Source organism: Anopheles marshallii, chromosome 3 (genome assembly GCF_943734725.1).
Source record: "Anopheles marshallii chromosome 3, idAnoMarsDA_429_01, whole genome shotgun sequence".
Lineage (NCBI taxonomy): Eukaryota > Metazoa > Arthropoda > Insecta > Diptera > Culicidae > Anopheles > Anopheles marshallii.
The window spans coordinates 12,321,092-12,346,611 of NC_071327.1; the positions used below are offsets into that span (position 1 = coordinate 12,321,092).

General features: G+C 45.0%; 8 protein-coding genes across 8 annotated transcripts; 4 read left to right on the plus strand and 4 right to left on the minus strand.

The window, feature by feature from the left end:
- Positions 1 to 6,900: 6,900 nt before the first annotated feature.
- On the minus strand, positions 6,901 to 8,650 carry LOC128710873 (uncharacterized). Its single transcript, XM_053805727.1, has 3 exons — positions 8,546 to 8,650; positions 7,457 to 7,534; positions 6,901 to 7,371 (listed from the first exon to the last, which is right to left on the minus strand). Exons 1-3 carry the CDS (start codon positions 8,648 to 8,650, stop codon positions 6,901 to 6,903), a joined length of 654 nt encoding a protein of 217 aa, XP_053661702.1.
- A 2,552-nt stretch (positions 8,651 to 11,202) lies between these two features.
- On the plus strand, positions 11,203 to 11,735 carry LOC128710877 (adult cuticle protein 1-like). Its single transcript, XM_053805732.1, has 2 exons — positions 11,203 to 11,208; positions 11,319 to 11,735. The coding sequence occupies exons 1-2, from the start codon at positions 11,203 to 11,205 to the stop codon at positions 11,733 to 11,735; spliced, it is 423 nt and encodes a 140-aa protein (XP_053661707.1).
- A 1,998-nt stretch (positions 11,736 to 13,733) lies between these two features.
- Positions 13,734 to 14,165, plus strand: LOC128710880 (glycine-rich protein-like). Its single transcript, XM_053805735.1, has 2 exons — positions 13,734 to 13,739; positions 13,803 to 14,165. Exons 1-2 carry the CDS (start codon positions 13,734 to 13,736, stop codon positions 14,163 to 14,165), a joined length of 369 nt encoding a protein of 122 aa, XP_053661710.1.
- A 1,088-nt stretch (positions 14,166 to 15,253) lies between these two features.
- Positions 15,254 to 15,710, minus strand: LOC128710885 (adult cuticle protein 1-like). Its single transcript, XM_053805739.1, has 2 exons — positions 15,705 to 15,710; positions 15,254 to 15,610 (listed from the first exon to the last, which is right to left on the minus strand). Exons 1-2 carry the CDS (start codon positions 15,708 to 15,710, stop codon positions 15,254 to 15,256), a joined length of 363 nt encoding a protein of 120 aa, XP_053661714.1.
- Positions 15,711 to 17,082: 1,372 nt separating this feature from the next.
- On the plus strand, positions 17,083 to 17,481 carry LOC128711949 (adult cuticle protein 1-like). Its single transcript, XM_053806840.1, has one exon. It carries the CDS (start codon positions 17,083 to 17,085, stop codon positions 17,479 to 17,481), a length of 399 nt encoding a protein of 132 aa, XP_053662815.1.
- Positions 17,482 to 20,913: 3,432 nt separating this feature from the next.
- Positions 20,914 to 21,328, plus strand: LOC128710889 (uncharacterized). Its single transcript, XM_053805747.1, has 2 exons — positions 20,914 to 20,919; positions 21,008 to 21,328. The coding sequence occupies exons 1-2, from the start codon at positions 20,914 to 20,916 to the stop codon at positions 21,326 to 21,328; spliced, it is 327 nt and encodes a 108-aa protein (XP_053661722.1).
- Positions 21,329 to 21,479: 151 nt separating this feature from the next.
- LOC128710891 (uncharacterized) lies at positions 21,480 to 22,019 on the minus strand. The gene is made up of 2 exons (XM_053805749.1): positions 22,014 to 22,019; positions 21,480 to 21,947 (listed from the first exon to the last, which is right to left on the minus strand). Exons 1-2 carry the CDS (start codon positions 22,017 to 22,019, stop codon positions 21,480 to 21,482), a joined length of 474 nt encoding a protein of 157 aa, XP_053661724.1.
- A 785-nt stretch (positions 22,020 to 22,804) lies between these two features.
- On the minus strand, positions 22,805 to 23,254 carry LOC128710898 (adult cuticle protein 1-like). Its single transcript, XM_053805757.1, has 2 exons — positions 23,249 to 23,254; positions 22,805 to 23,176 (listed from the first exon to the last, which is right to left on the minus strand). The coding sequence occupies exons 1-2, from the start codon at positions 23,252 to 23,254 to the stop codon at positions 22,805 to 22,807; spliced, it is 378 nt and encodes a 125-aa protein (XP_053661732.1).
- Positions 23,255 to 25,520: the final 2,266 nt, after the last annotated feature.

Consider the following 25,520-nt stretch of genomic DNA (forward strand, 5'->3'; position numbering starts at 1 on the left):
TTAAAGCTTTTAAAAACGATAGACGATAAAGCTTGTGTGCAATAGACGCAATCGAACTGAACTGTGACAGCTCAGTGATCGGTTGAGATTTTTATACTGTTTGGTTGTTTGTATGAAGAACGGCCAGGTCGTTCCCTAATACACTATGTGGTGTCGATACCGCAAATATTAAGGTCAATCTACACATTATATCCTTCCGGCAAGATTTATACGTTATTGGTATGTTGGACACACTCCGTAAAATCTAATGTGTATGAAGTGAATGTTTATTTCAGTCACAAAAGTAACGACAGCGTTAACAAGTGAAACCCACCGAAGCATGGAATTGAAAGCTCGTAAATCAACCGTTCGCATCCTCCATTTATATGTCTTAGTGACTTTTATATGGCTCCACCATCAATTTTCTGCGCGAATATTTTTTACATATTTCAGCTTTTATTGATTTACTTTTGATATTTAAGCCCACGAAAAGCTGAAATCATTGTCAGTCGACTTGTAGAGCTCTTCAATAGAAAAGGATCACAAACACAATAATGAAAGTAAGTTGAAACCAAAAAATTATAGTCGAAATAGAAATATTTACTACATTCCGTATATCAACAAAAAGGGCTTTATTGCGATCGCCGTCCTGGCTTTGGCCGCTGTCTCCAATGGATCCTATCTGCCAGCTGTGCAGTCGGTTCTTCCGTACTCCTACAACTCGGGACTCTATGGCCTGGGTCTGAATGGGTATGATGGTCTTGGTCACTACTCTGGACTCGCTGGACTGGGCTACTCCTCCGTCGCTGGACTGGGCTACTCCTCCGTGCTGGATCACGGACTGTCCTACCCATACTCGGACGCTCTTCCATACTCTGTCTACAACAACGGTCTCTATGGAGGATACTACGGTGCCAAGTACGCCCCAACTGTGGTCCAGGCCAACGTCAATACTCTGAAGACGGTCAGTCCGCTGGGTCTGAATGGAGGATACTACGGTGCCAAGTACGCCCCAGCTGTGGTCCAGGCCAACGTCAACACTCTGAAGACGGTCAGTCCGCTGGGTCTGTATGGAGGATACGGAGTCGAACACGGATACGGTCTGGGTCACGGCTATGGCTACGGATACAACAACTACCTCCCAGTCCAGGCCCATGCTGCGAAGTACGTTGCTGCCAACCCGGGAGCCGTCCATGTGGCTCCTCTGCCAGGTCATCTAGTCAACCAGAAGTCGATTGTGGCATAAATGCATGTGATACTGAAGGTTTTGGAAATGCAATGTAAATAAATGAACATTTTTATACGAACAACTAATAATTCAAGGTCAATTTACATTTAAAAAAAATTTAGATTATTTTCAGCGAACAACATAAACAACCGAAATTAATTTGTAACATAAAGATCAAAATATCATGGGCTTTTAAAGTTTCCGTTAAAAAGATTTATCGATTTAACTAATATTTAGTTCAAATGAAGATTTTCTCAATGAAACAGAAACACTAACAACAGACATATTTGATGTTTGTTAGGTTTACTCAATCCTGGTGAGTGGACTATAAAACGCCGAAAATAGCACAAAAAACGAAAACACCTCTCCAAAACGAACTGGCGGAAGATTGAACAAAGAGAATAAGGAACTAGGTTTGGGCTAACATTCGTACGTCATGCATCGGAGCCAGAGCAGGTTTATTAAAACAATATTATTTACATTTACAACACATATTTGGCAACTGGAGCAGAATGAAGATACTTGTTGTATCCCAGTCCATAGCCGCCATAGTTCAACAGTCCATTGTCGACAACTTTGGTGGCGACAACCGGGGCGACCAGCTTGTTGTATCCGAGACCGTATCCGCTGGCAAGGACTGGAGCAACCAGCTTGTTGTATCCCAGTCCGTAGCTGTTATCAACGACCTTGGTGGCGACGACCGGGGCGACCAGCTTGTTGTATCCCAGTCCGTAGCTGTTATCAACGAGCTTGGAGGACAGCAGCGGAGCAACCGACGGGTATTCGACCACTTTCTTCACTGCCGGATAGGAACTGTACAACGATGGGTACGCATACTTGTCCACAGCTGCTGGCAGACCGTACGAAGAACCGACGACCACCTTCGACAGGGGAAGTCCATAGCCATAGCTCTGGTAGGACAGATCATCATCGTATTGGAGGTAGGACGCCTCGGACACAACGACCAACGCCACAGCCATGATTGCGATGAAGAACTGGAAAGCACGGGAGGATAGTTTTAGAACCGATTTGACCGATTAGATCTGAGTTTCCCACGAGACTTACCTTCATTTTGATTGGTTTTGTAGAATGTGTTGATAGAAGCGCTGTACGAATACTGATGCCGCTATCATCAGCGGTCGCATCTTTTATAGCGCCACCTACCGGAAGTGTAAAACGAAAGGAAAACTCCTTGGCCAAGGTCTTTTGACCGGAAAATGTGTCGCTTGCGGTTTGTTATAAAAGCAGACGATATTTGGGTCAAACGATCACAGTTCACTTGCAACGTTTTCGCGATCAAATCCAATCGATCGAAGAAGCACTCAACTGTAAACATGAAGGTGAGTTCAATTCGAACTTTTATTGTATTTATTGATACTGATGGGAAGGAAATGTACTCCAGGGATTCATCGCAATCGCCGTCCTGGCTCTGGCCACTGTATCCAGCGGTTCCTACCTGCCAGCTGTGCAGTCGGTTCTTCCGTACTCCCACAACTCGGGACTCTATGGCCTGGGTCTGAATGGGTATGATGGTCTGGGTCACTACTCTGGACTCGCTGGACTGGGCTACTCCTCCGTCGCTGGACTGGGCTACTCCTCCGTGCTGGATCACGGACTGTCCTACCCGCACTCGGCCGCTCTTCCATACTCTGTCTACAACAACGGTCTCTATGGAGGATACTACGGTGCCAAGTACGCCCCAACTGTGGTCCAGGCCAACGTCAATACTCTGAAGACGGTCAGTCCGCTGGGTCTGAATGGAGGATACTACGGTGCCAAGTACGCCCCAGCTGTGGTCCAGGCCAACGTCAACACTCTGAAGACGGTCAGTCCGCTGGGTCTGTATGGAGGATACGGAGTCGAACACGGATACGGTCTGGGTCACGGCTATGGCTACGGATACAACAACTACCTCCCAGTCCAGGCCCATGCTGCGAAGTACGTTGCTGCCAACCCGGGAGCCGTCCATGTGGCTCCTCTGCCAGGTCATCTAGTCAACCAGAAGTCGATTGTGGCATAAATGCATGTGATACTGAAGGTTTTGGAAATGCAATGTAAATAAATGAACATTTTTATACGAACAACTAATAATTCAAGGTCAATTTACATTTAAAAAAAATTTAGATTATTTTCAGCGAACAACATAAACAACCGAAATTAATTTGTAACATAAAGATCAAAATATCATGGGCTTTTAAAGTTTCCGTTAAAAAGATTTATCGATTTAACTAATATTTAGTTCAAATGAAGATTTTCTCAATGAAACAGAAACACTAACAACAGACATATTTGATGTTTGTTAGGTTTACTCAATCCTGGTGAGTGGACTATAAAACGCCGAAAATAGCACAAAAAACGAAAACACCTCTCCAAAACGAACTGGCGGAAGATTGAACAAAGAGAATAAGGAACTAGGTTTGGGCTAACATTCGTACGTCATGCATCGGAGCCAGAGCAGGTTTATTAAAACAATATTATTTACATTTACAACACATATTTGGCAACTGGAGCAGAATGAAGATACTTGTTGTATCCCAGTCCATAGCCGCCATAGTTCAACAGTCCATTGTCGACGACTTTGGTGGCGACAACCGGGGCGACCAGCTTGTTGTATCCGAGACCGTATCCGCTGGCAAGGACTGGAGCTACCAGCTTGTTGTATCCCAGTCCATAGCTGTTATCAACGACCTTGGTGGCGACGACTGGGGCGACCAGCTTGTTGTATCCCAGTCCGTAGCTGTTATCAACGAGCTTGGAGGACAGCAGCGGAGCAACCGACGGGTATTCGACCACTTTCTTCACTGCCGGATAGGAACTGTACAACGATGGGTACGCATACTTGTCCACAGCTGCTGGCAGACCGTACGAAGAACCGACGACCACCTTCGACAGGGGAAGTCCATAGCCATAGCTCTGGTAGGACAGATCATCATCGTATTGGAGGTAGGACGCCTCGGACACAACGACCAACGCCACAGCCATGATTGCGATGAAGAACTGGAAAGCACGGGAGGATAGTTTTAGAACCGATTTGACCGATTAGATCTGAGTTTCCCACGAGACTTACCTTCATTTTGATTGGTTTTGTAGAATGTGTTGATAGAAGCGCTGTACGAATACTGATGCCGCTATCATCAGCGGTCGCATCTTTTATAGCGCCACCTACCGGAAGTGTAAAACGAAAGGAAAACTCCTTGGCCAAGGTCTTTTGACCGGAAAATGTGTCGCTTGCGGTTTGTTATAAAAGCAGACGATATTTGGGTCAAACGATCACAGTTCACTTGCAACGTTTTCGCGATCAAATCCAATCGATCGAAGAAGCACTCAACTGTAAACATGAAGGTGAGTTCAATTCGAACTTTTATTGTATTTATTGATACTGATGGGAAGGAAATGTACTCCAAGGATTCATCGCAATCGCCGTCCTGGCTCTGGTCACTGTATCTAGCGGTTCCTACCTGCCAGCTGTGCAGTCGGTTCTTCCGTACTCCTACAACTCGGGACTCTATGGCCTGGGTCTGAATGGGTATGATGGTCTTGGTCACTACTCTGGCCTCGCTGGACTGGGCTACTCCTCCGTCGCTGGACTGGGCTACTCCTCCGTGCTGGATCACGGACTGTCCTACCCGCACTCGGCCGCTCTTCCATACTCTGTCTACAACAACGGTCTCTATGGAGGATACTACGGTGCCAAGTACGCCCCAACTGTGGTCCAGGCCAACGTCAACACTCTGAAGACGGTCAGTCCGCTAGGTCTGTATGGAGGATACTACGGTGCCAAGTACGCCCCAACTGTGGTCCAGGCCAACGTCAACACTCTGAAGACGGTCAGTCCGTTGGGTCTGTATGGAGGATACGGAGTCGAACACGGATACGGTCTGGGTCACGGCTATGGCTACGGATACAACAACTACCTCCCAGTGCAGGCCCATGCTGCGAAGTACGTTGCTGCCAACCCTGGAGCCGTCCATGTGGCTCCTCTGCCAGGTCATCTAGTCAACCAGAAGTCGATTGTTGCTTAATTTCGGAAATGTTGTAGAGATGCTAATTTAATAAATTTTCATTTGAGCTTTGTAATTTGATTTCGGATTTTTTCTTTAATTTAATTATCAAGTTAATGTTTTGGTCTAGTCTGTGTCGCATTTCACATTTCTATTTCTAAATGTCGATTTTCCTTTTTTGCTGGGATAATCCAAGTTTTTAAAAAATAATTTTGGTTGTTTTTGGTTGTTTATTATAATATAAATGATGTCTTTCTTTTGAACTTCTTTTACCTAGCCGTTTTCAATGAGTTTTTTAGCCAAGAAATGGGCTGATGGCTTTGAGCTTGCTTCGTATTTGTGCAGTTTGTCTTTGTTTACTTGACCTTACCCAACAATAAGTTTCACCTTCCGCACAATCGAGTATCGAAACAAATAACACTTGCGAAGGAGTTCAAGTCGTTCGTACAGCATGCTTGTTACCATTCTGTCTATCGAAACATTAATCTTACAAATGCCGCCAGTTCGATGGAACCTGCAATTTGTTGCTATCCGCATGCTTCTCGTTTCCCGTGTACGATACGTCGATACGAGTGGGGTGTTGCAAATCCGTCCATGCAGCACACAACACATTGCACATCGGACGTCATCATCGCAAAGTGTGGTGCCTCTGCCATGGGCCCGGTGCAGCAAGAGATTACATCGAATGGGTGTGTTTTACGTCAAGCGCCATACCTCGGCGGCATTAAACTGGCGCAGTGGCTGTCGTTGATTGATTACCATTTATCAACGGTAACGCCAACCGTTCTAGGCGGTCCCCGGGCCGGGCTGGTACGGTACGCCGAATCAGCTGGATACCGGGCACCTGGGCCCACTGTGGCCAGAGGTTTATGCAAATGAAAGTGCAATCCTTTCCGTTCTTACTGTCATGTGTTTTTGCGAAATCGTTCGATTGTGGGTTACATTTTCTTCTCGACCATCTCTTTTGTTGGTTGGAGAAGTAATGCAGGAAGGGAGGTGTAGAAGTGGGTGCGATGAGGAAAGACGAAGAGATTATTGCTGTAACGAGTGGATTTGTTTGTAGACAGCAGAAAAATTGAATCCTATCGGCTAATGAGTTGAGTATGGATTAAGACTTCAAAACCGATGACAGCACAGCAGCGGAATTGAGCTGTCGTATCGTGGATGCACCCTGGGAAAAAAGGGCGATGGAGAACGGGTGGAATGCGTCAAATTAGAATGATTACTTTAATGTGCTGGTGCATGATGAGTGTACTTTGTTGGTGCTGGTTTGTGAAGAGAGCGAGTAGAACGATATGAATTATAACGATGTAATTAAAATTCAGCTGCAATTATTCGCACCAGTGTGATATGCTAGATTGCAGTGTGACTCTTAGAAGTGTAATATGAAATGGCAATAATAGCCATGATCTCTTTGAGCATCCTCTGATCGATGGTTTCGTTGTCTTTTGCTTTAACTTCCAGTGCGAACGCAACGATCCTTTTCGATCTTTTTTCGATCTTCTTTAGGTGCTGCTGCACTTACGGCGATGTTTGCTATCACGGCGTTCTATGTTGTAGTGGCCAGAATTTTATTTCTAATGGGCACTCCAGCCATTTTTGAGATAGGTGGATAATTGGAATAAAAACAATAATTTTAACGCGTGTATATCATGCTTTATTAATCCTTTAAAACGTATTTCAGTAGATGACTTACAGCAGATATTTGGAAACTGGTGCTGCACCGGCAAGATACTTATTGTATCCATAACCGTATCCATAGCCGTACGCACCATAAGCTGCAGGATAACCCCAGTGATTCGCGAGACTATCGGCTACGTTGGCCTGCACGACGGTCGTCTTGACCGGTCCGTAGGTACCGTAAAGCGATGCGTATGGCGCGTACGGGTGCGCTCCATGAATCGGAGCTGGCAGACTGGCGGCGTTTTCCTGCACTACCGTCGGTCCATGGGAGCCCCAGTAGCTGTACGTACCGGACGGGTTGCCATAGTAGGCGGCATACGGTGCTGCATAAGCTGGAGCAGCGTATGCAAGCGGAGCATAGTGCTCGTCGTAGTATGCACCGGTATCGTGTACGGTGTGTGCAAGATCGGTGTAAGGTGCAATGTATCCTGCGTCGGCGATAACCATCACACCCATAACAGCAACAAGTGCAGCAATTGACTATAGAACGAGCAAAATGAAGTATTTCGTCAGTGTCCTAGGTATTCCCGGAAAGGGTTCGTTCTCCTGGGATGAAATCACTTACCTTCATGATGTTCGATAGTCGTCGAATCTTTATCTGGCGAAGGTTCTTGAGGTACGGCAGCACTTGATCTACGGACGCCTTCACTCATTGCAGGTGGTTTTATAAAGCTACCGAGAGACAACCCTCGTGCGGTAACGCACGGCAATGAAATAAATGCTGTCCGAGCGCCTTCAAGCGTGACATGCGACCGTGCTCAATCAGTGCTGCACAAAACATTCGCGTGGTAATTATCCAAGCATCCAGGCAGCTAGAACAATGTGGATAATGCACCTGCCGCCTGTGCGTTCTCGTACACGGTGGAGAAAGCTAGAATTAGTATCACCAACCCAGAACACCTGCAAACTAACACCCGAGATGGCGGGAAGCTAACCACACGTAAATTCTAATTGATTGATAACGCCTTGTGAGAAATGGGTTTGTTTTGTGTGACGTTGAGTACGTAGGGTTAATAAAAATAGCCTTTACACATGCACCGACAAGTGACTATCCTATCAAGTACGGTTCCAACCACCACAAGCCGGAGCTCGGTCAAGGCAGGGCAGCCCTGGGGGCTTGTTTTTTGTTGCTGTTCTGTTCTGTATTTTTTTGCAATTCCTTCGGCACAGTATTACGTGTTACGTGTTGGTTAGTTCTTGTTCCAGGATACGGTGCAGTTACCGCAGCTGTCGCTTGACTTCGTGGGATACACTGGATAGTAATTAGCATACGGTGGAAGTTGTACGGCATATGTCCAGGTACGCTGCAAGCACATCAACACGCTTTGCTGGCGTTCTTGATCGAACGCAAAACCAAACCGATCGGTGTTCTATATTCTGAACGGCAGTTAAAGCACACTATCGCTGGAAAGGCATACACGGGGTTGATTTGTATCAAAAAGAGTTAATTGTTATCAAACGCCCGTACCCGCACAGCCACAGATAATTGATCGTATAGAACGATTAAGGGCAAAAGTTCCTCAATAAAATTGATTTTTAATGAACGGCTTTTAGGTGAATAGATTAATCTCGTACACGGTGTGCCCCGGTACGCAATGTGTTGTTTGGGCCGGGCTCGTGACTAATGGTAAGCAGCGAAACGGGAACTTATTACGCCACTTTGTTGTGTGTTGTTCGGTTGACCATTTGGATTGGGTAGAATTTCTGACGTTACGTCACACTCGAGCTTTTCACGCCTTTGGTATATTCGAAACTGCATCCAGAGGCGCAAGATATTGAGCTGTTAATACACTGGTTCGTTTTTCGGGAAGCTCCCATTTTGCAAAGAAAGAGGGAGAAAGAGAAACCGAGATAGAGAGAGAAAGAGCGCGTTTGATAGCAATAAGTTTACAATGCGTAGGCAACGTGCACACCCGCAGTGAAGTGCAGTCCCACTCATACGGCGACTAATTAACGCAATTATCGAACGTGACATATTTACCGCCAAACAGGCAATTAAACTTTATCTCTTCCAGCCTCCGCCCGTTGATCGGGCTGCGAGTTCGAAAGTAGTCCTTCTCCGTTGAGCACACGGAAAGCCACCCGGCCTGCCCGGCACGAACGGTGCATTTTTCAGGAAGTGTCATGGGGCAACCAGGTAGGGAACCTGGGGAGAGCATTTTTTCTAATATGTTGCACTGCTATGTTCACTCACACTGGCGGTGCGATTGGTAATTCGCGTCACGTATGGGATTTTGTAATAAGCACCCTAGCAAACGCTGGGGGAAACTGTTCGCACGTACACCTGGACGGTGCAGAAACGTGTTTGGGCAGGGCAGATGGTGGTTTGAACTTGGCCGGAACCCTTTTTCGCAGGCGCGTAAGGGAACGGGCGTACCAAGTGACACACAAATAGAAGGGCCAACGCTGACCTTGGCCACGTTCCGGAATGGGATGGGCGGAATGATAGGAGGAGGAAGTGGTTTGGCAGAACTTTACATAAGAACTAATTCACGTAATAGTCTTAGCTAAGCGCAGTAGTAGAAGAAAGTTGACGTCAGCGAAAGCGATATGCGAAGAGGTGGACAATACAACTTTTTATTAAACATTTCTAGAATTTCTTTTATGATTTAGTATTTACTCTCCCTTGCTTATATTTAATTCGCAGTCAATAACATTAAATAAAATTCAGTCCCTGATCTACGCTATACGCTGCATCAACGAATGTGATCCTACTTTGCTGGACAACTTTGGAATTGACATTTTATAATCCGCATCTCCTAATTAAGGTTAAGGAATTATGTTCGACTTCTGTATGTATTGCTGACCTTTATATCATAATTTTAAACATCCAATTATTATTGCCTGTACGACGTGAAAGAGGGAAACGTTCTAGTAAATTCAGTTTGTAAAATTCAAACATTCTAAGAGCTGTTTACATGTTTTATTTGGATAGCCTGAGTTAAATTTTAGTGACCGGCCTCATCACCGGGTTCGTCGCCTATTACGATCGTGTTGAAGTCTTTTGTTTCTTTTGTGATTCTTCAATACTTTGTTTTTTTGCAATCAAATAATCGATAAGTTAGGTATAGGCAAATTTAGGCTTTGTAATACGTTCGTTGAAAAAACATAAATTTAGGCGATTTTCTACGAATATGAATGTAAAAACTATTCAAGAAAAATATGTGTTTAAAATCATTAAACATTTGACGATAAAAATTAATTTGCCTCGATGGTGTAACTGCAAGTATTGCCTTAAACTCTCAACAAAGGAAGTAAAAACAGCTATAAATTAATTGAAATTTTAGTAATAGTTTAAGAATTATGTTCAAATCATTTTTTAAATTGTTAGCATTACCAACAAAATCGTTAGTTTATTATAAAATAATAGACCACATTTGTACTGAAGACAATTTTAACACGGTTTAGATTCTTCATTAACATTGCTCCTTTCAAATAGATCAACTATTTCTTCCACCGCAATTCTTCTTGGACCATTTGAACTCTAATCGCCAATCATCTATTTTGGCGTAAAAGGTGAGTAGAACGGATTAAAAACAATCATGCTGACCATTTGTCATAACTAGAACTAGGTTCCGATTGGTTTGATTTCTCCGCACTCTCGGTACCAAGCACACGCCGCCACATGACCTTCGAAGTCGTTGGACCCTGACGAACCACAATCGCCAATTCTTGGCCTACCGGAGTGTCCATCTGAAACCGAACCTCCCAGAGCGGAAGCTTAACTGTACGGGTGGTTCGGTATCGATCGGTATGCCGATCTCTCCCTCCTACCGGGTTTCATAATCTATGTGTTTTGTGAATGTTTGTGTGTGTGTGTGTGTGTGTGTGTGTGAATGATCTTATTGCAAATAGACCTGCAAGGCTAGGCGGTGTATGTTCGATAGTGCGATCGGTGAACAATTTTCTTCCCCTAACAACCATTCTCTGCTCCCCACACGCAGGCTGGGCGAGAATGCATTCCGAACGGTGGAACGAAGTTTGTTTGGGAGTTGGTGCACTTGCCCGAGCCCGTGGGTGCATTTTTCGCGTGAATGCGAGGAGTGGAGGTAACGGTTTGGTATGGAAGTCCACACAGAAGGGACCATTGGCCACGATCGGCGTTGCGTGTGTGCGAAGATAGGAAGGGAGGTATCCGTTCACCAGGAGGAATGGCGGGATCGGGTTCTTCCCTTTTGCGAACCAATCTTCGGATCGGGCTGACGATCGTAGTATAAAAGGATCCGACACTGGTCGTATCAAATCAGAAGCAACCCAAGCGTTCTAACAGCTCATCCAGCAACCACCAACAACACCAATCTACCTATCACCATGAAGGTATGTTGGCGATTCCTTGAGAACTGGGCCCTGTCAGGACCTCTATCGAAGGATCAGGATTAAGCAGGATCTTGGTATTGATGGTTGAGTTTCCTTTTTCTACCCCACAGTGCATCGTTGCCGCCGTTGCCGTCATCGCCCTGGCCGTCGCCGCTGAGGCTGTATATCCGTACGCTGGATATCCTTACGCCGGATACGGAGCCACCGTCGTCCAGGCCAACGCCCCGGCCTACCCATACGCCGGTTACCCGTACGCTCATGCTGCCTACCCGTACGCTCATGCTGCTGCCTACCCATATGGTCATGCCGCTGCCTACCCAGCTGCCATTGCTGCCTACGCTGCCCCGCACGCCGCCATCCTGGCCGCCCCTCATGGCCCAGCTGCCTCGGTTGCTCACCATGCCGGTGTTGTCCCCGGAGCCACCTCCGTCACCGCTACCCGTGGTGCCGTCCATGTTGCTCCCCTGCCCGGCCATGCCGTCTCGCAGAAGCAGCTGAACCTGGCCCCGGCTCCCGGAACCCTGTAAGCTGAACGCTTTTACTAGCGCTTAAGGACACGATCGGAAAATGAAGCGGAAAATTGAAAAAATTTGCATGTGATAGGCGGAAGAACCTAGTGCCACTCAGACAGACGTGTGCGACAGATTTGTCCAGCGGTACCGTTGGGCAATTGGTCGACGTTGTTTGGGTGGTCGCTCAAAAGCAGGATAGCTGGCTGTTGTTTTGTTCATGGTTATCTCAGCTGGTTGTACATTTACTGTAAATAGAAGTTATTTACATGAATAAATGACAGCATAAAAGTAAAAGTTAATGTTTTCTTTATTGATTTATATGCTTTCAATAGAAATGGGTTCAAATGTATGATCTAAATAATATAAACAACTTAATATTTCATATCACACAAAGCAGTGATACTCCTGATGTTGGTGATGGTGACTCTTCTGATACTAGCATACTATCCTAGGAACAAATTATTGTTCCCTAGGAGCGATACTCACTGCTTCGGGTCTCAAGGCAGGCAATCCCAACTGTCGTCTAGAACATCATGAACTTTTGTAGTCCATCTTTTCTAGGCATGTTTAAGAAGTTTTCAGGACTGTTCACAAGAGAGATTCTTTGTACATAACTTTTTCTCGGAAGCTTTAATGAAATTTGAACACCAGTTCAATTTGAGGCTGTCATGCCTCTTCCTTCTAGATCCGGAAAAGCTTTGCAGATCGGGAACCATCGAAAACTAGCATGGCATTTCTGTGGTGCTTACCATAGCGAATATTCCACATACAGGGGGTTAATATGATATAAAATACATTAAAACATAAAATACATCCTTTGATGTTTTTTTTTAATAAACCAGAACTAGAATTCCTTAGAGAAGTATCACCGTACTAGCATTCAAACGAATTTATGCATCATATCAGCGTTTTGGCGCATCCATAATAGGTGATTTGAGAATAAAAGATTTCACAATTTGGATATCTAGGTGATTTATATTACTATTCATCCTAAGATCCCATGTCGGAAATACCTAAATTGTGTTTTAGCATAAAATACCCTGGTTAAAAAGGGAAGGAACATGAAAATGATAGTATTTGATTTTGTATCTTCTAAGTTTTAGTTAAATAATTCCTTTATTTTTACGTTCTTATCTATTTATACTATATGTTACACAAAAAAATTGTAACATTTAAACCTTAGCAAATAAAAATTATCCACAATAAAACTTAAATTATTTGTTGAATATTTTTTTTAAATTTATTATACCCTGTATATATATTTTTAATTCTAGTAAATGGAATATGCTATGCTGTAAATGGATTATATAATTATGTAATTATGTTCCATAACGAAATTATTAATAAGATCGGACCAGTTCACAATAAGTACAAAAAAATGAAATTGGTATACCGAAGCTAATGGTTTATCGTCCATTTCCACAAGATGTTTTTAGAAAGGATTTATGACTTGAGGACACAAAAAAATACTGAATAACCTCTTTGCTAAATAGGTTAATCAAATTGTTTGATCAAAGAGATAGGTCAAACAAACTCAGTTTGTTCATTTATGAGCCAAAAGACATCGTATGGAACATCCTAGTTTAGAACGAGACTCGCTCATGCGTTTCTAAATCAAGCGTTCACGTGCATATGAATTCGTCGTTCCTCGTGTTCGTTAACCACGCGTGTCTAAGCGATCGGAAGTACTGTTTTTAGGAGTGTTTTTTAAAGCGGTCTACTCGTTCGTCCTTCACGCTCGAGTGTACCCGTCCTTATGATGTTATAATTTCAGCAAAGCTGAAGATTCTTTACGTTCAACTATTGTGATGGGTTTAGTCCATTCTGACGACCTCTCACTTATTTGATAAGCACGTGTAAAGAAGACACCGGGCAGCGAGGCAGAAGCAAGAACTGTTCGGTATAAATAGGCGCTTCAGCCAACAGTACGGCATCAATCAGCTTCTAGCAACCGTTGTCTGCAGCACACATTTGCTTTCTAGCTAACCAAAAACATCTTACAAAATCATCATAATGAAGGTAAGAGTTCAAGCGCAAGGGTTTTCCAATTGGATTCCATCACCATCTTATCCCATCGAGTAGGTCTTCATCGCATCGATCGCTCTGGTTCTGCTGGCCGTCGCCAATGCTTCCTACTTGCCGTATGGAGGTGGAGTTGTCAGCAGCTATGTTTCGGGCTTGCCAGTGACTACATCGGTCGCCTATCCATCCTACGGAGTGTACGGAAAATCGGTCGGTCTTCCGCTTGTCAGCAAGTATGCCTACCCTTCGGTGTACGACAGCTACCCACTAGTCAACAAAGTCGTGTCATATTCAGCCCCAGCTAAGGTTGTGAGCTATGGCGGCTATGGTTATGGCGGTTACGGCTATGGCACCGGATACGGCTATGGCACTGGCTACGGATTCGGTTATGGTAAGGTTTTCCCATCGAAGTACTATTTGTAACTTGTGAATCATTTCTAAAACAATCGAACTGAACAACAACCGGAGCAACTTGAAGAAAACAAAAATGTACAGAACCTGCTTTGTATAAAATGAGTTTTAAAATAAATCTGCATTAAAAAGGAGCTATTAGGTTTTATTGTTTTCACTATTATATTATTAATAACATCACAGTAGAGAAACGAAAATTATCATAAAATAAAGATTGAAATAACGTAAATTAGGCAGATATCACAAAAGGAAATATTTTAACAGATATAACATTATCTGTTGTAAAATGATTCATTGATAATGAGGAATTTATTCGGTTTCTTTCAAATTATCTTCTGTTATATTCTTTTCAGTATTGTAATTTTTCGAATTCATGATGTGAGTATAGAAGAAATTTTGCTTGAGTAATGACAGAAAGTGAAAAAAGATAAAGATTCCCTTTATGTTTCGATGCAACTTTTTTATGATGTTGTTGCTTTAACTTACATTAATTATTTTTTAAGTAATAAAACAAATGCAGAATGGTTAAGAATGCTAAGTAAGTATTATCTATTCTCTGGTTATATTGATATTGTGTATATTTAAACTTCATATAACTGTAATCTTCATATAACATTATACCATGTTGATTAAAGTAATATTATTGCAATGCTTTTATAAATGTTCCAAGGTTTTTGGACAAAGATTTTTTTGTTGAAAATTTGAATTTTTTTAAATCATTTTCAGACACTTTTTTAATAGATTATATTTTGACGACATACACCATGACATCTGAAATTTAAATCCCCTTTTGGATGTAGTATCCCATATGCAGCAGTAACTAAACTGAAAAAAGATGAGCTAGACACATTAAGACACACTTAAAGATAATAACACAAAAAGAAAAGACAGCAGAAATTCTATTTTTTATAAAATGCTTTGCATTCTTGCTTTTATTCAAACATTTGCAGGAATCAATAGAAACGAACACAGATCGCAAACGAACGAACTACTTAGCAGCTAATGAGTATGTTATCACTTGTTCAGCGTATTGCACGACGGGCGCACAGATGGGATGATGGGTTCCGGTTGGCATAGGTGCGGTTCTTGCACCGTTCGACTTAGATAGTTCCTGGTGCCGGGGCCAGGTTCAGCTGCTGCTGGGAGACGGCATGTCCGGGCAGTGGGGCGACATGCACAGCACCTCGGGTAGCGGTGACGGAGGTGGCTCCGGGGACAACACCGCCATGGTGGGCAACCGAGGCAACTGGAGCATGCGGAGCGGCCCAGATGGCAGCATGTGGAGCAGCCAGGATGGCGGCATGTGGAGCGTACGCTGGGTAGGCGGCATGGATGGCTGCCGGTGGCCACGAAGCTACGGGAACAGCAGCGGGAAGACCAGCGTATGGCCAGCCCCATGGCAGGACACCAGCCTCCGATACGACGGCAAGAGCAAGAACAACAGCAACAATGGCGACCTGTAAGGTGAAATTTCGAAGATGTATTAGTTTTCTGCCAGGGTGAAGTATGAGGATCTTCGGAAAAAGAGACGCCTCTTCACACTTTAATCACCTTCATGGTTAGGTGATTTGGTTTGCTTGCTTGGCTAGAATACTTGTGAACTGTTCGATCGAACGTTTGGATTGATTGTGATACTGTTTCCAGAGTCCGGTATGGGTTTTATACCTTGGGTATGGGTTTTATACCTTGCATCGTCTAGTACTGCACAAGAATGCACCGGAGTACGTGAACAGGGTACTCCAGGAAGGACACAACTAGGAAAAAAAATACATCGTCAAACAGTACGATCGTTCCGAGCGATCGAGCTACACTTTTACCGACGCGATTGCATCAACCAGAAGCACCTGGGTGAACTAGCCGAACCTTACTACAGACAGCAATTAATGGTCTGCGACCTCTCTCATCCACCGGCGAGGGCTCCACGCGCTGCGACATTCCAATCCAGCACCCGAACCGCGCAGAACAGACCCAGAATACATAGATCGGGACAGCTCCAGCTGGTCACAACAGATGGACCGGTTGGGTGAACGCCGTGCCCACTAATGAACTTGCACAGGCGTTGGTGGTTAGAGGTGAAGAAGGAAGTGAAAGAACTCGCACCAATTCTAGGAGGTTACAACCACGGTGACATGACTCGCCTAACCGCTGAACCATTTCCAGCGGTGAGAGTTACCACTCAGAACGGTACGCCCAGAAAACGCTTGCCAAAGTTCAGTGATCGATTTGGCGGGTGGATAGTACCGCGAAGTACATAACGTCATGTGCGTCAATTGTCCAAGACACTGGGGAGTTGCATACGCGTATGTAGATTTAGCATTAGCCTAAGCATATGGTCGTAGTAGTCCCCACCACCGTGTGATGCTAGTCCACATTCTAGACCCGACTCGGCAAAGCCAGCGAACCTTTCGGCCCAGCACCATCGATGGGCAAAGTGAAAGAATAATCCCGCGGTATATAGGAAAAGCTTTGCCGGTTTTGTTGTCGCTCACAAGCCCCCGGTACTGTGTGTTAGTACTGCGCACCCTTCTGTTAGGTTTTTGTGTTGTGTTTCATTTATTCGCACTGCTCCGCATGTCGCCGGCCTACCCGATGAAGATGGTGGGAGGTTATGCACATGCACAATTGCACCGGGCACACAAACGGCAAAAACGGTATCGAGGTCGAGCCGTACTTGACGGGCGTATCTGATCGCGGTTCGGGTTAGAAGAAGGAGTTTCCGTATAAAAACCGGCACGCGTACTTCGGTAAGGTATCACAACTGCTACAACCGTTCCAAAGTAACCACCGAAACAAAACGCTTCCAAACCAAAATACCAAAATGAAGGTACGGGTTGGGGTGGTGATTTTTGGGGATTGGTCATAAGGAAGATGCTGTTCAACTTTGCTAGATTCTAACAACATTTTCTTTTCATCCTTGCTGAAACAGTGCATGGTAGCTGCAGTCATCTTGGCCCTCGCCGTCGTTTCGGAAGCCGGAATCCTGCCCTATGCCGGCTGGCCATACGGCCATCTAGCGGCCCCGACCGTCATCCAGTCGAACGTGCTGGCCCATCCGTACGGTGCGATCTCGCATGCTGCCATCCACGCTGCATATGCGCCACATGCCGCCATCTTGGCCGCACCCCATGCCGCCATCTATGCCGCACCGCACGCCGCCATCCTGGCCGCCCCTCATGGTCCAGCTGCGTCGGTGGCCCACCATGCCGGTGTTGTCCCCGGAGCCACCTCCGTCACCGCTACCCGAGGTGCTGTGCATGTCGCCCCTCTGCCCGGACATGCCGTCTCCCAGCAGCAGCTGAACCTGGCCCCGGCACCGGGCACGATCTAAGATGCTCTAGTCCGCGCAACGCCTTTTACGGGGTGTTTCTCTCACACCATCTGTTGTCTATCGCTGTTTTGTCGAAATTACGCTATCCCGATTTCGAATGGTAGAGTTATTTCGTTCGATCGTACGCCTCATATTCGGACCCGGAACGTGTTGTGAATAAAAGGAGCAAACCAAAATTGGTTTCATATTTCTCATACATTTTGTGCAGTGATTGCTCTTAAGAAAGAAGAAATAATTCCTAAGATTGTTGAATTGCAGTTCATTCTTGTTGAGGAAGTTACAGCTATTGCAGTTGTAATCGGAAAATTCTGTCTTGAATTCGGCCTGTGTCTAAGTTTGTCTAAAAGAATAAAATAGTCCTGATTAAAATGTAATACGACGGTTGGTAGACTCTTTAACATCAAGAAGTTTTTACGATTTGCCGCTGTATTTCGTATAAACTCTTCGTGTCTGTACCTGTACCGATCAATTATTTCGTGCTCTGCGCTCGTGTATTTTATTGCATTACTTTTAGGATTTCCATCATCTGATCTGCCTTTTCCACTTTTGCCTTTAGTTTTCTTCTGGATTCCAGCCACCCATCCTGATCCATTAAACCATGTTAGCTGGAATTCTCCAATAAATCACGAAATGCAGCATATAGAGAAGGAGAATGAACCACGAGCTATCTGAGCTGTTCGGTGGAGCAGACATCCCGACGGTGACCAAGGCCGGAAGGATACGATGGTTGATTCACGTGATGAGGATGTCGCACTTATGCCCTACCAGGAAGGTACTCGATCAGCGATCCGTTCTGCAAAAAGAGCGCAGCGAGCTTGTTGGCTCTACAAGTGGGGCTAAAACCATTGGTGATTGGGTAATGCCAGGGATGGAGGAAAGCCTGCTTGCCAAAGTATCCTGGAAAAGGATTGATAACCTGATCATGTCGACACGACGTACTCAACCGTGAGCAACCCAAAAAAGGAAGAAGCTAAAAATATTGATTTTAAAAATGTTTTTAAGTATATAAAATGAATTTATTATGGGGCGGCCCGGTGGCATGATGGTAGCAGCGCCGGTCTTCACACGAACGGACTGGACCAAAATCCCATCCGGGCTAATCCCCCGTAGCAAGGACTGACTATCCGGCTACGTGGTAAAATAAGTCGATACGGCCAGGCCGTTCTAAAGGAAAAAAAAAATGAATTTATTATAAGCATTCACTCGAATGACATAACTATGCAATAAAATTATGGGCGTTATTTTTCTAGCTTGGGTTAAGCGTTACTTTTTTTTGTTGGTGACATTCGAGTCCATCATATAATCCAATTATCATTCTCGATACGTAGATCATGATCTGCGTGCTGCACGATGCCACCTGAGCTTTTATGACGCAATTTGTTGGTGGTTTTCTTGTTTGGAGTTAAGAAGTGTCCATGCCATACTTTCTTTTCGTTGCATTGAATTTAAATTGATAATTTTAGGTCACAACTCACACAATTCTTCACCAAAGGATTTAAAGCGGCTCTATAGAATCGTGCTGCTGGGGGTACTTATTCTGCCACAGTGAACAATGTTTTGATCAAATTAATACCACCAATGGAAAATTCTTTCCAACAGGCATTAAGCCATCGTAAGAATGTCTAATTACTGAGAAAAGTCCACGATTCTCCCGCTTCTTTCCGGAGAAATATCATCAATTTCAATTACTGGACAGACTCTTTATGACTATGTGAATTCCACAACTTTATTTATTTCAATTAATTGTTCATAGAACAGATTCTTTTCGATGGATGGATGTTGAAACAGTAATCAATTAATGGAAAAGGGATCGTCAATGCATCTATCGAACTGAAAATTTAAATTCTTGTGAGCACTTATGTGGCTATAATTGACTTTTGTTAGTTTCAGTTCTCAATTCGGAACTCTAATGCAACATGTTCCACTTTTGTGCTTTTGTCAGTAGATTTCTTTGATGCATGCGACATTGATATTGTTGAAGTCTACCAAATTAGAAAAGAAATCTTTCAAATACAATCAGTCATCAGTCAGAAAAAAGAAGATCAACAGTTATGTAAAAAAAAACTCACTGCATATTGAGCGAAAGAGGTCTACGTGATATCTATAATTCGCATTTGATCAAATTATACTAAGCATGTCCGATCATTCGATAGCTTATGTATATGTAACTTTGATTTCGTATTGATGATAATATACGCCACCTAGATTTAAATTACCCGTTACCCCATAGACCTTCAATGAGAGCGCCAGTTGAGTCACAAACAAGAAATACAGAAGTTGTCACGAAGCGACCTCTGCACGTAAAACTTGAATAACGTGTGCCGATCAACCGGGTCGTTCGAGACCTAGAAGGCAATTAATTTTTTTTTGTAAAAATTTCAGTTAATAAAGAGACATACTTATTAGTTCATTGCGGAAACGATTCAAATAAAGTAAACGCACTAAAAATTATTAAAAAAATTGCCTTAAAAGTATGAATCATTGGAAACATAATTTTAAACGGCCAACAACAAGACAAGAATTGTTGACAGCGTTTGTCACAGCAGACGCCCACGCGTGTGCAACACGGATCTAGAGCACAGAAGGTGCTAAACCTTAAATGCATATCCGTTGCGTTGCTTGCATCGGCGTTCGGTAGTATAAAGTTGTACTTCCTTTTTGTGCAGCCGAGCCGATTGAAGGTGTGAAAGCTTATAATGTCCAGTCCCGACGTTAGCGCCAATGACTAATGCGATAAAGAACGCTTCAACGGCAGTGGAAAGCGAGCGACCGTCGACATCAACAGCTCATAAGTCCGCTCGGTCGGTCACGCGTGGGCCATGCTATCGGTTAATGGATGAAGAAACCGCCCAGCCGTCCAGATTGGCTGTGAACTTGGGAACCCGTTCGCGGGTTTCGATTTGTTCTAGGTTTGGCTCGGCACTGCCGGGGTTCTACCGTCGGGATATTGGGCCACAAACATACACACGCGCACGGACACCACACTGCCGGGGCCAATGTCAGCCGGTGCTAGAAATGGACCTAGAAATGTGCAACTAGAAATGGAGCCGGATTGATTGTTGCGGCGTGCAAAGTTCTAGTAGCTGCACGATGCACATTTGCAAACTAACCCAGCCCGAAGCTTGAGCCTGGGTGGAGTCAATATCCTGGACCGGGCAGTAGAAAAATAAATCAGACCAGAACCCCATCAAAATAGGGGTGCACAGTTGGGTGGATATTTTTTCCCTACAATGTCACATTCTTGTTTTCTGTAGGTCGCCAACTGTAGGTGGTGGCTTATAATATTTATGCTTGTTGTTGTTGTTGTCTTCTAATCAAGCAAACAAAACCACGGAAACTAATCGGTATAAAAGGCTACGGACAAGAAGTTAGAACTGTTACTTTAGCACATTTCCTCGTCCAGAACGGCAGAAACCCGAGCACCAGATACCGATGGAAGTAAGTATGGCATTGGAAAACAGTGTTGTGAGCTGTGATTGTTGATGTTTGTATGTCGTCTTCAATTCGCAACCACCAAACATAACAGTTCCTCAGCAAAGTGCTCCGTCTAGCACTGGCAGTTGGCATCGTGTCATCGTTGGTGGGGTCTTCGGATGCATCATTTCCGGGATTGTCGCTGGAAGGATGGCCGTACTTTTATCCACTCGGCCCGTGGCACGACCATACACCGGTGCAACCGTACTACGAACCCGTCCCGATCACACCCGTCGTTGCGGCCCAACTGGCGGAGTATCCTGGCGCGATGTCGATCGCGGCAACGCGCGGTGCCATCCATATCGCGCCTCTACCGGGCCACTCGGTTTCACAGTTCCAGTACAACCTAGATGCACCACCAGGAACGTACTAAAACACTACCAAAAAGTAAACAAGATCACACCGAAACACACATACACTGTGCACTTAAAACTTAGTCAATAAACGGCTGTATTTCTCGCAGAATACTCTCCCACCGGAACACAAGAATATTGTTGATGTTTTCCTTGAGAATTTTCACAGCACTATCGGGGGTCCTGTGCGAGGAGCTTCGTCATCAGTGTCGGTGCCACGTAATGGTTGGTGCTGTAGCCCTGTCCCTTGATGAACACGTTCGGTACGGCCCAGGGGTTGCCTGGTTTGCCCCGCTGCACCGGAACGTACGCCACCAGGGATGCAGACGGAGCGACAAAGCTCAGATACCTGTTATCGGACAGGAACTGCTCTGGAGGGTGGTGAATCGGTTGGTGAAGTGTGTGCGGATAGTGGGGCTGAGGCACCACCGGATCGTACGAATGTGTGTGCGAATCGGGAAATCTCACAGTGGGATGCTCCTGCAACAGGCCCGTTTCGACGTGGTCGAAATACTTTGGCCGTGGGAAATATCCTTCATCGAGTGGATGAACCGGCACGTACGGTGTGAAGAGTGTCAACTTGGTGGAATGTGCCGCACAGTTTGTGATGAAAATACCAAACAAAACGGTGAAAAATACCTGCAAGAAGTTGCGGAATGTCAGTGAAGTGAACCAAACGTATTTCCTTCCAAAATTGAAGCTTACCTTCATGTTTTAGTGGTTTCGTGCCAGTGTAGTTCGCGTGGTACCCAAATGCCTGGCGCGTGCGGCGGTCAAACACAAAGTGGATCATCCTCAACGGTGGTGATCACGTTTTATAACGAAGAAATGTCGAATCGCTGTAACACAAGGTGTCCAAAAAACGGATGCGTCTGCGCAATTGGGGTGTGGCAGCTTATGCAATGCGTCGATCGGGGGTGGTCCAACATGTTGCAGACGGACAGATGTGTGATATGGTGCATCATAAAACTGTAACACATTGTGTTCGAGTGAGCCCGCGCGTGTGCTAGTGCGAGTGCGATTGCGAATGGAAGATCTCAGTGGCGGACAGCAGGCGGCGAGTTCACCAGAGGGTGAAAGTTATGCGTAAACTTGACCCACAACTGCAGCAGTGAATGTTGTCAGAAAAGATAAGATGGTTTGTGTTTGTTGTTGGAGCTAATGTGGAGGGAAGATAGTGTGAGACCCGAGACTCAGTAATGAGGTTACATGATGCTCGTATTTAAAACGTACGGGAGGAGTCTCTCTAATGATGTTTTGCACCATAGATGATAATCAAAAACGTAAGCTTAAGTTTGTTGAAGCTTGCATTTATTTTTTGTGCACAAGTTGAAGTAGATAAAGCATATCGGGTGGGCAGATTTGTATATCTCGGTCAGGCATCGCCATTGCCAGGGCGTGTCAGAATTTTGGGAATGGGAAATTGACTAAGCAGTCACGTCCTGGAGCAGCGATCCCTTAAGAACACACTCGTTGAAGTTGTGGTTGTGGTGCCACTACTCAGTACCTGGTGCGGCGGCCAGATTCAGCTGCGTCTGCGACACGGAATGTCCTGGCAGTGGGGCCACATGGACAGCTCCACGGGTGGCTGAAACGGCCGTGGCAGCGGGGGCAGGAGCAACCGCCACAATCGCCGGACCGGCCGGTGATGGCGCCAGGAGCAGTGTAGGAGTACCGGACACATCTACGGCGATCGGTGCCGGCAGAGCGTGGATGATCGTAGGAGCCGGATTGGACTGGATGACGGTGGCCCCGGGAATGGCAAGACCGGCCGGTGCAGCGATCGCATATCCCGGTGCCAGAGCAAGCGGAATCACGGAACCATCAGCAATAAGCGCGGTCGCGGCAAGGACAAGAACTACGATGCACTGCCGAAAAAGATTGGGATGACACGAGTCCGTACCTAGTAGTCCTCTGCTGGGGGTTGTCGCAATACATACCTTCATGATTGCACTAGATGGTGTGTTATCTTTGGAGTAGAGCACTACTAGAGCGGGGAAAAACAGTTTTTGCACTTGCAACACGCTTCCTTCGGCACTGCAGTCCAGATTCTGATGAGCTACGGTGCTCTGTTTCTTCTATTTATATCACCATCCGGCAGGTCTACTTCTGCCATTCGCCGGGAAGAAGATATCCAGTGATCCAGTTGGCCGGACCGAGGCGAACTCCCTTGGCCAAGAGGGTGAATTAATTACCCACCAACAATCGGCATCGTATCGCTCAAACTTGATAGGACATTTCATCATCATTTGATGGAGTGTACGCGTGTGCGCGAGATGGGCCACCATTTTAGGACCGGTTCAATCCAGCCAGGGTTTGGCGGTGGAATTAGATTACAATAATTATTAGCATACATTAATGGAGGGAGCAGAAGCGGTACAGATGCAGTACTATCCACGCAATCCACGCGACAGGAACACACCGATGCCCCAGAACGGAGGCATCTCGGATCGGAGACGTACGGTAAGTGTGATGTAACGCACCGTTCCGGCATCAGCTGGTCAGGTGATATTGCCTTCTGTGGATGTTACGGAATGGGGAAAAATTATTCTACATCGATTGATGACGTCGGAGTTCTAGCATCTTGGTTGAAATCTTGATGTGTCTATGGCAAAATGTACAGGCACACCTTAGAAACCAGATGCGGCCGCGAGCTGGTTTAATATATTTGCAATTCTTGGCAAATAGACCAGATGCACCGTTATGGATTGGAGTTCTATAAAAGCAGATCTGAATTGTTGTAACATCGTCAGTAACTCTCGATTGTTGGGATCGTTCGTAGTGAATAGGCCACGATAAAATTCATTTTCTTTGTGCAACTCAATCATAAGTCCCTCTTTCTCTCGGTTATCTTTTAGCTTGATTACTAAGAATTTGGGTTGATTTTAGCAAATCCTAAAATTTGGAGAAAAATTAACAGCTGTTGGTGAACCTCATTCACCTCAACAAAGCCGCATTGTTCTTGTGACCGGTTTAAAGAACTTAATGGTCTGGGTAATTTTTACCACAAGGCTGATTTTAGAGACGCTGGCTTGGGAGTTACACTGAGGATATGTGTCTAATTTTATCATAAATAAGTAGAACACTACTACTCCCACAGATTGTCAAGACTAGGTCAAGGTCTAACGTAATCGTCAGGCTAGGCGGCATCAGAATCTAAATAGTTTGGTCCCCTAGAATTATATGCACCTAATCGTCAAATAGGTAATTATTTAACCGGACGGCTCGGTGGCATGATGGTAACGGCGCCGGTCTTCACACGAACGGACCGGACCAAAATCCCATCCGGATCGATCCCCCGTAGCACTGACTATCCGGCTACGAGGTAAAATAAGTCTAGTAATCCCGAAATAAGGTAATTCTTTGGTACCTCTTGTTAATTCTTTAACTAAGAGCTAAGGTTTGTTTAATAAAAAATATTTAATAAAATAAAATATATTTAATAAAAAAATAATAATATTTTATCATCTTGAAAATTCAAAATTTGCTATCACATGAAATGAATATTTCTAAGGAACCCGGTTCATGTGTTCCTGTTCGAATGAATTATTTTAAAATCACCAGTAGAAAGTTAAATCCGCCCAATAATTCAACATAAGCAACTAATCCCTACAGTGCACGATTAATTGTTGAGTGAACAACATTTTTCTTGCTAATACCATTTTATGAGCGGTACACCTCATACTTAAGGTGCTGTAAGACAAATTTCTATTGAAGCAGCCGTAACGTAGTCGCGGTCATTCTGTAGTTTCCAACCGACAGCAAAAAAAAAACTAAACGAAAACACTCGTAAATCTTCTAACCCTCCACTTGGCTGATGAAGTTTTATTGCTCACGATAATGTTCAGCAAAGGGGCAAAAAAAACTTGCAGCTAAATAAGAAAATACCAACGCCTGAACTGCAACACGCAGGTCACTGAAACCGCTAAACCGTTGATCTGCCGTTGGTTCGTACGCTCGGAACACGATCGTGCGGTAGTTCTGGTACATTCCACTTCCCGCTTTGCAGGCGCAACGTTTTCGTCGTTTCGCGTTATACTCCGTACGATCGAGCGCCCTCCTTATGTTACCCTTTCCCTAGCCGGTTTTGTTCGATCGCACCTCGACCGTAGGCCACGGTACAAGCGCCAGCATCTTGCACTGGAATGTGACATTGATCTTGACGATCGAGAGCACGCGCGATCGCGTTTTCGCGCTGGTTCGGAACGCGGA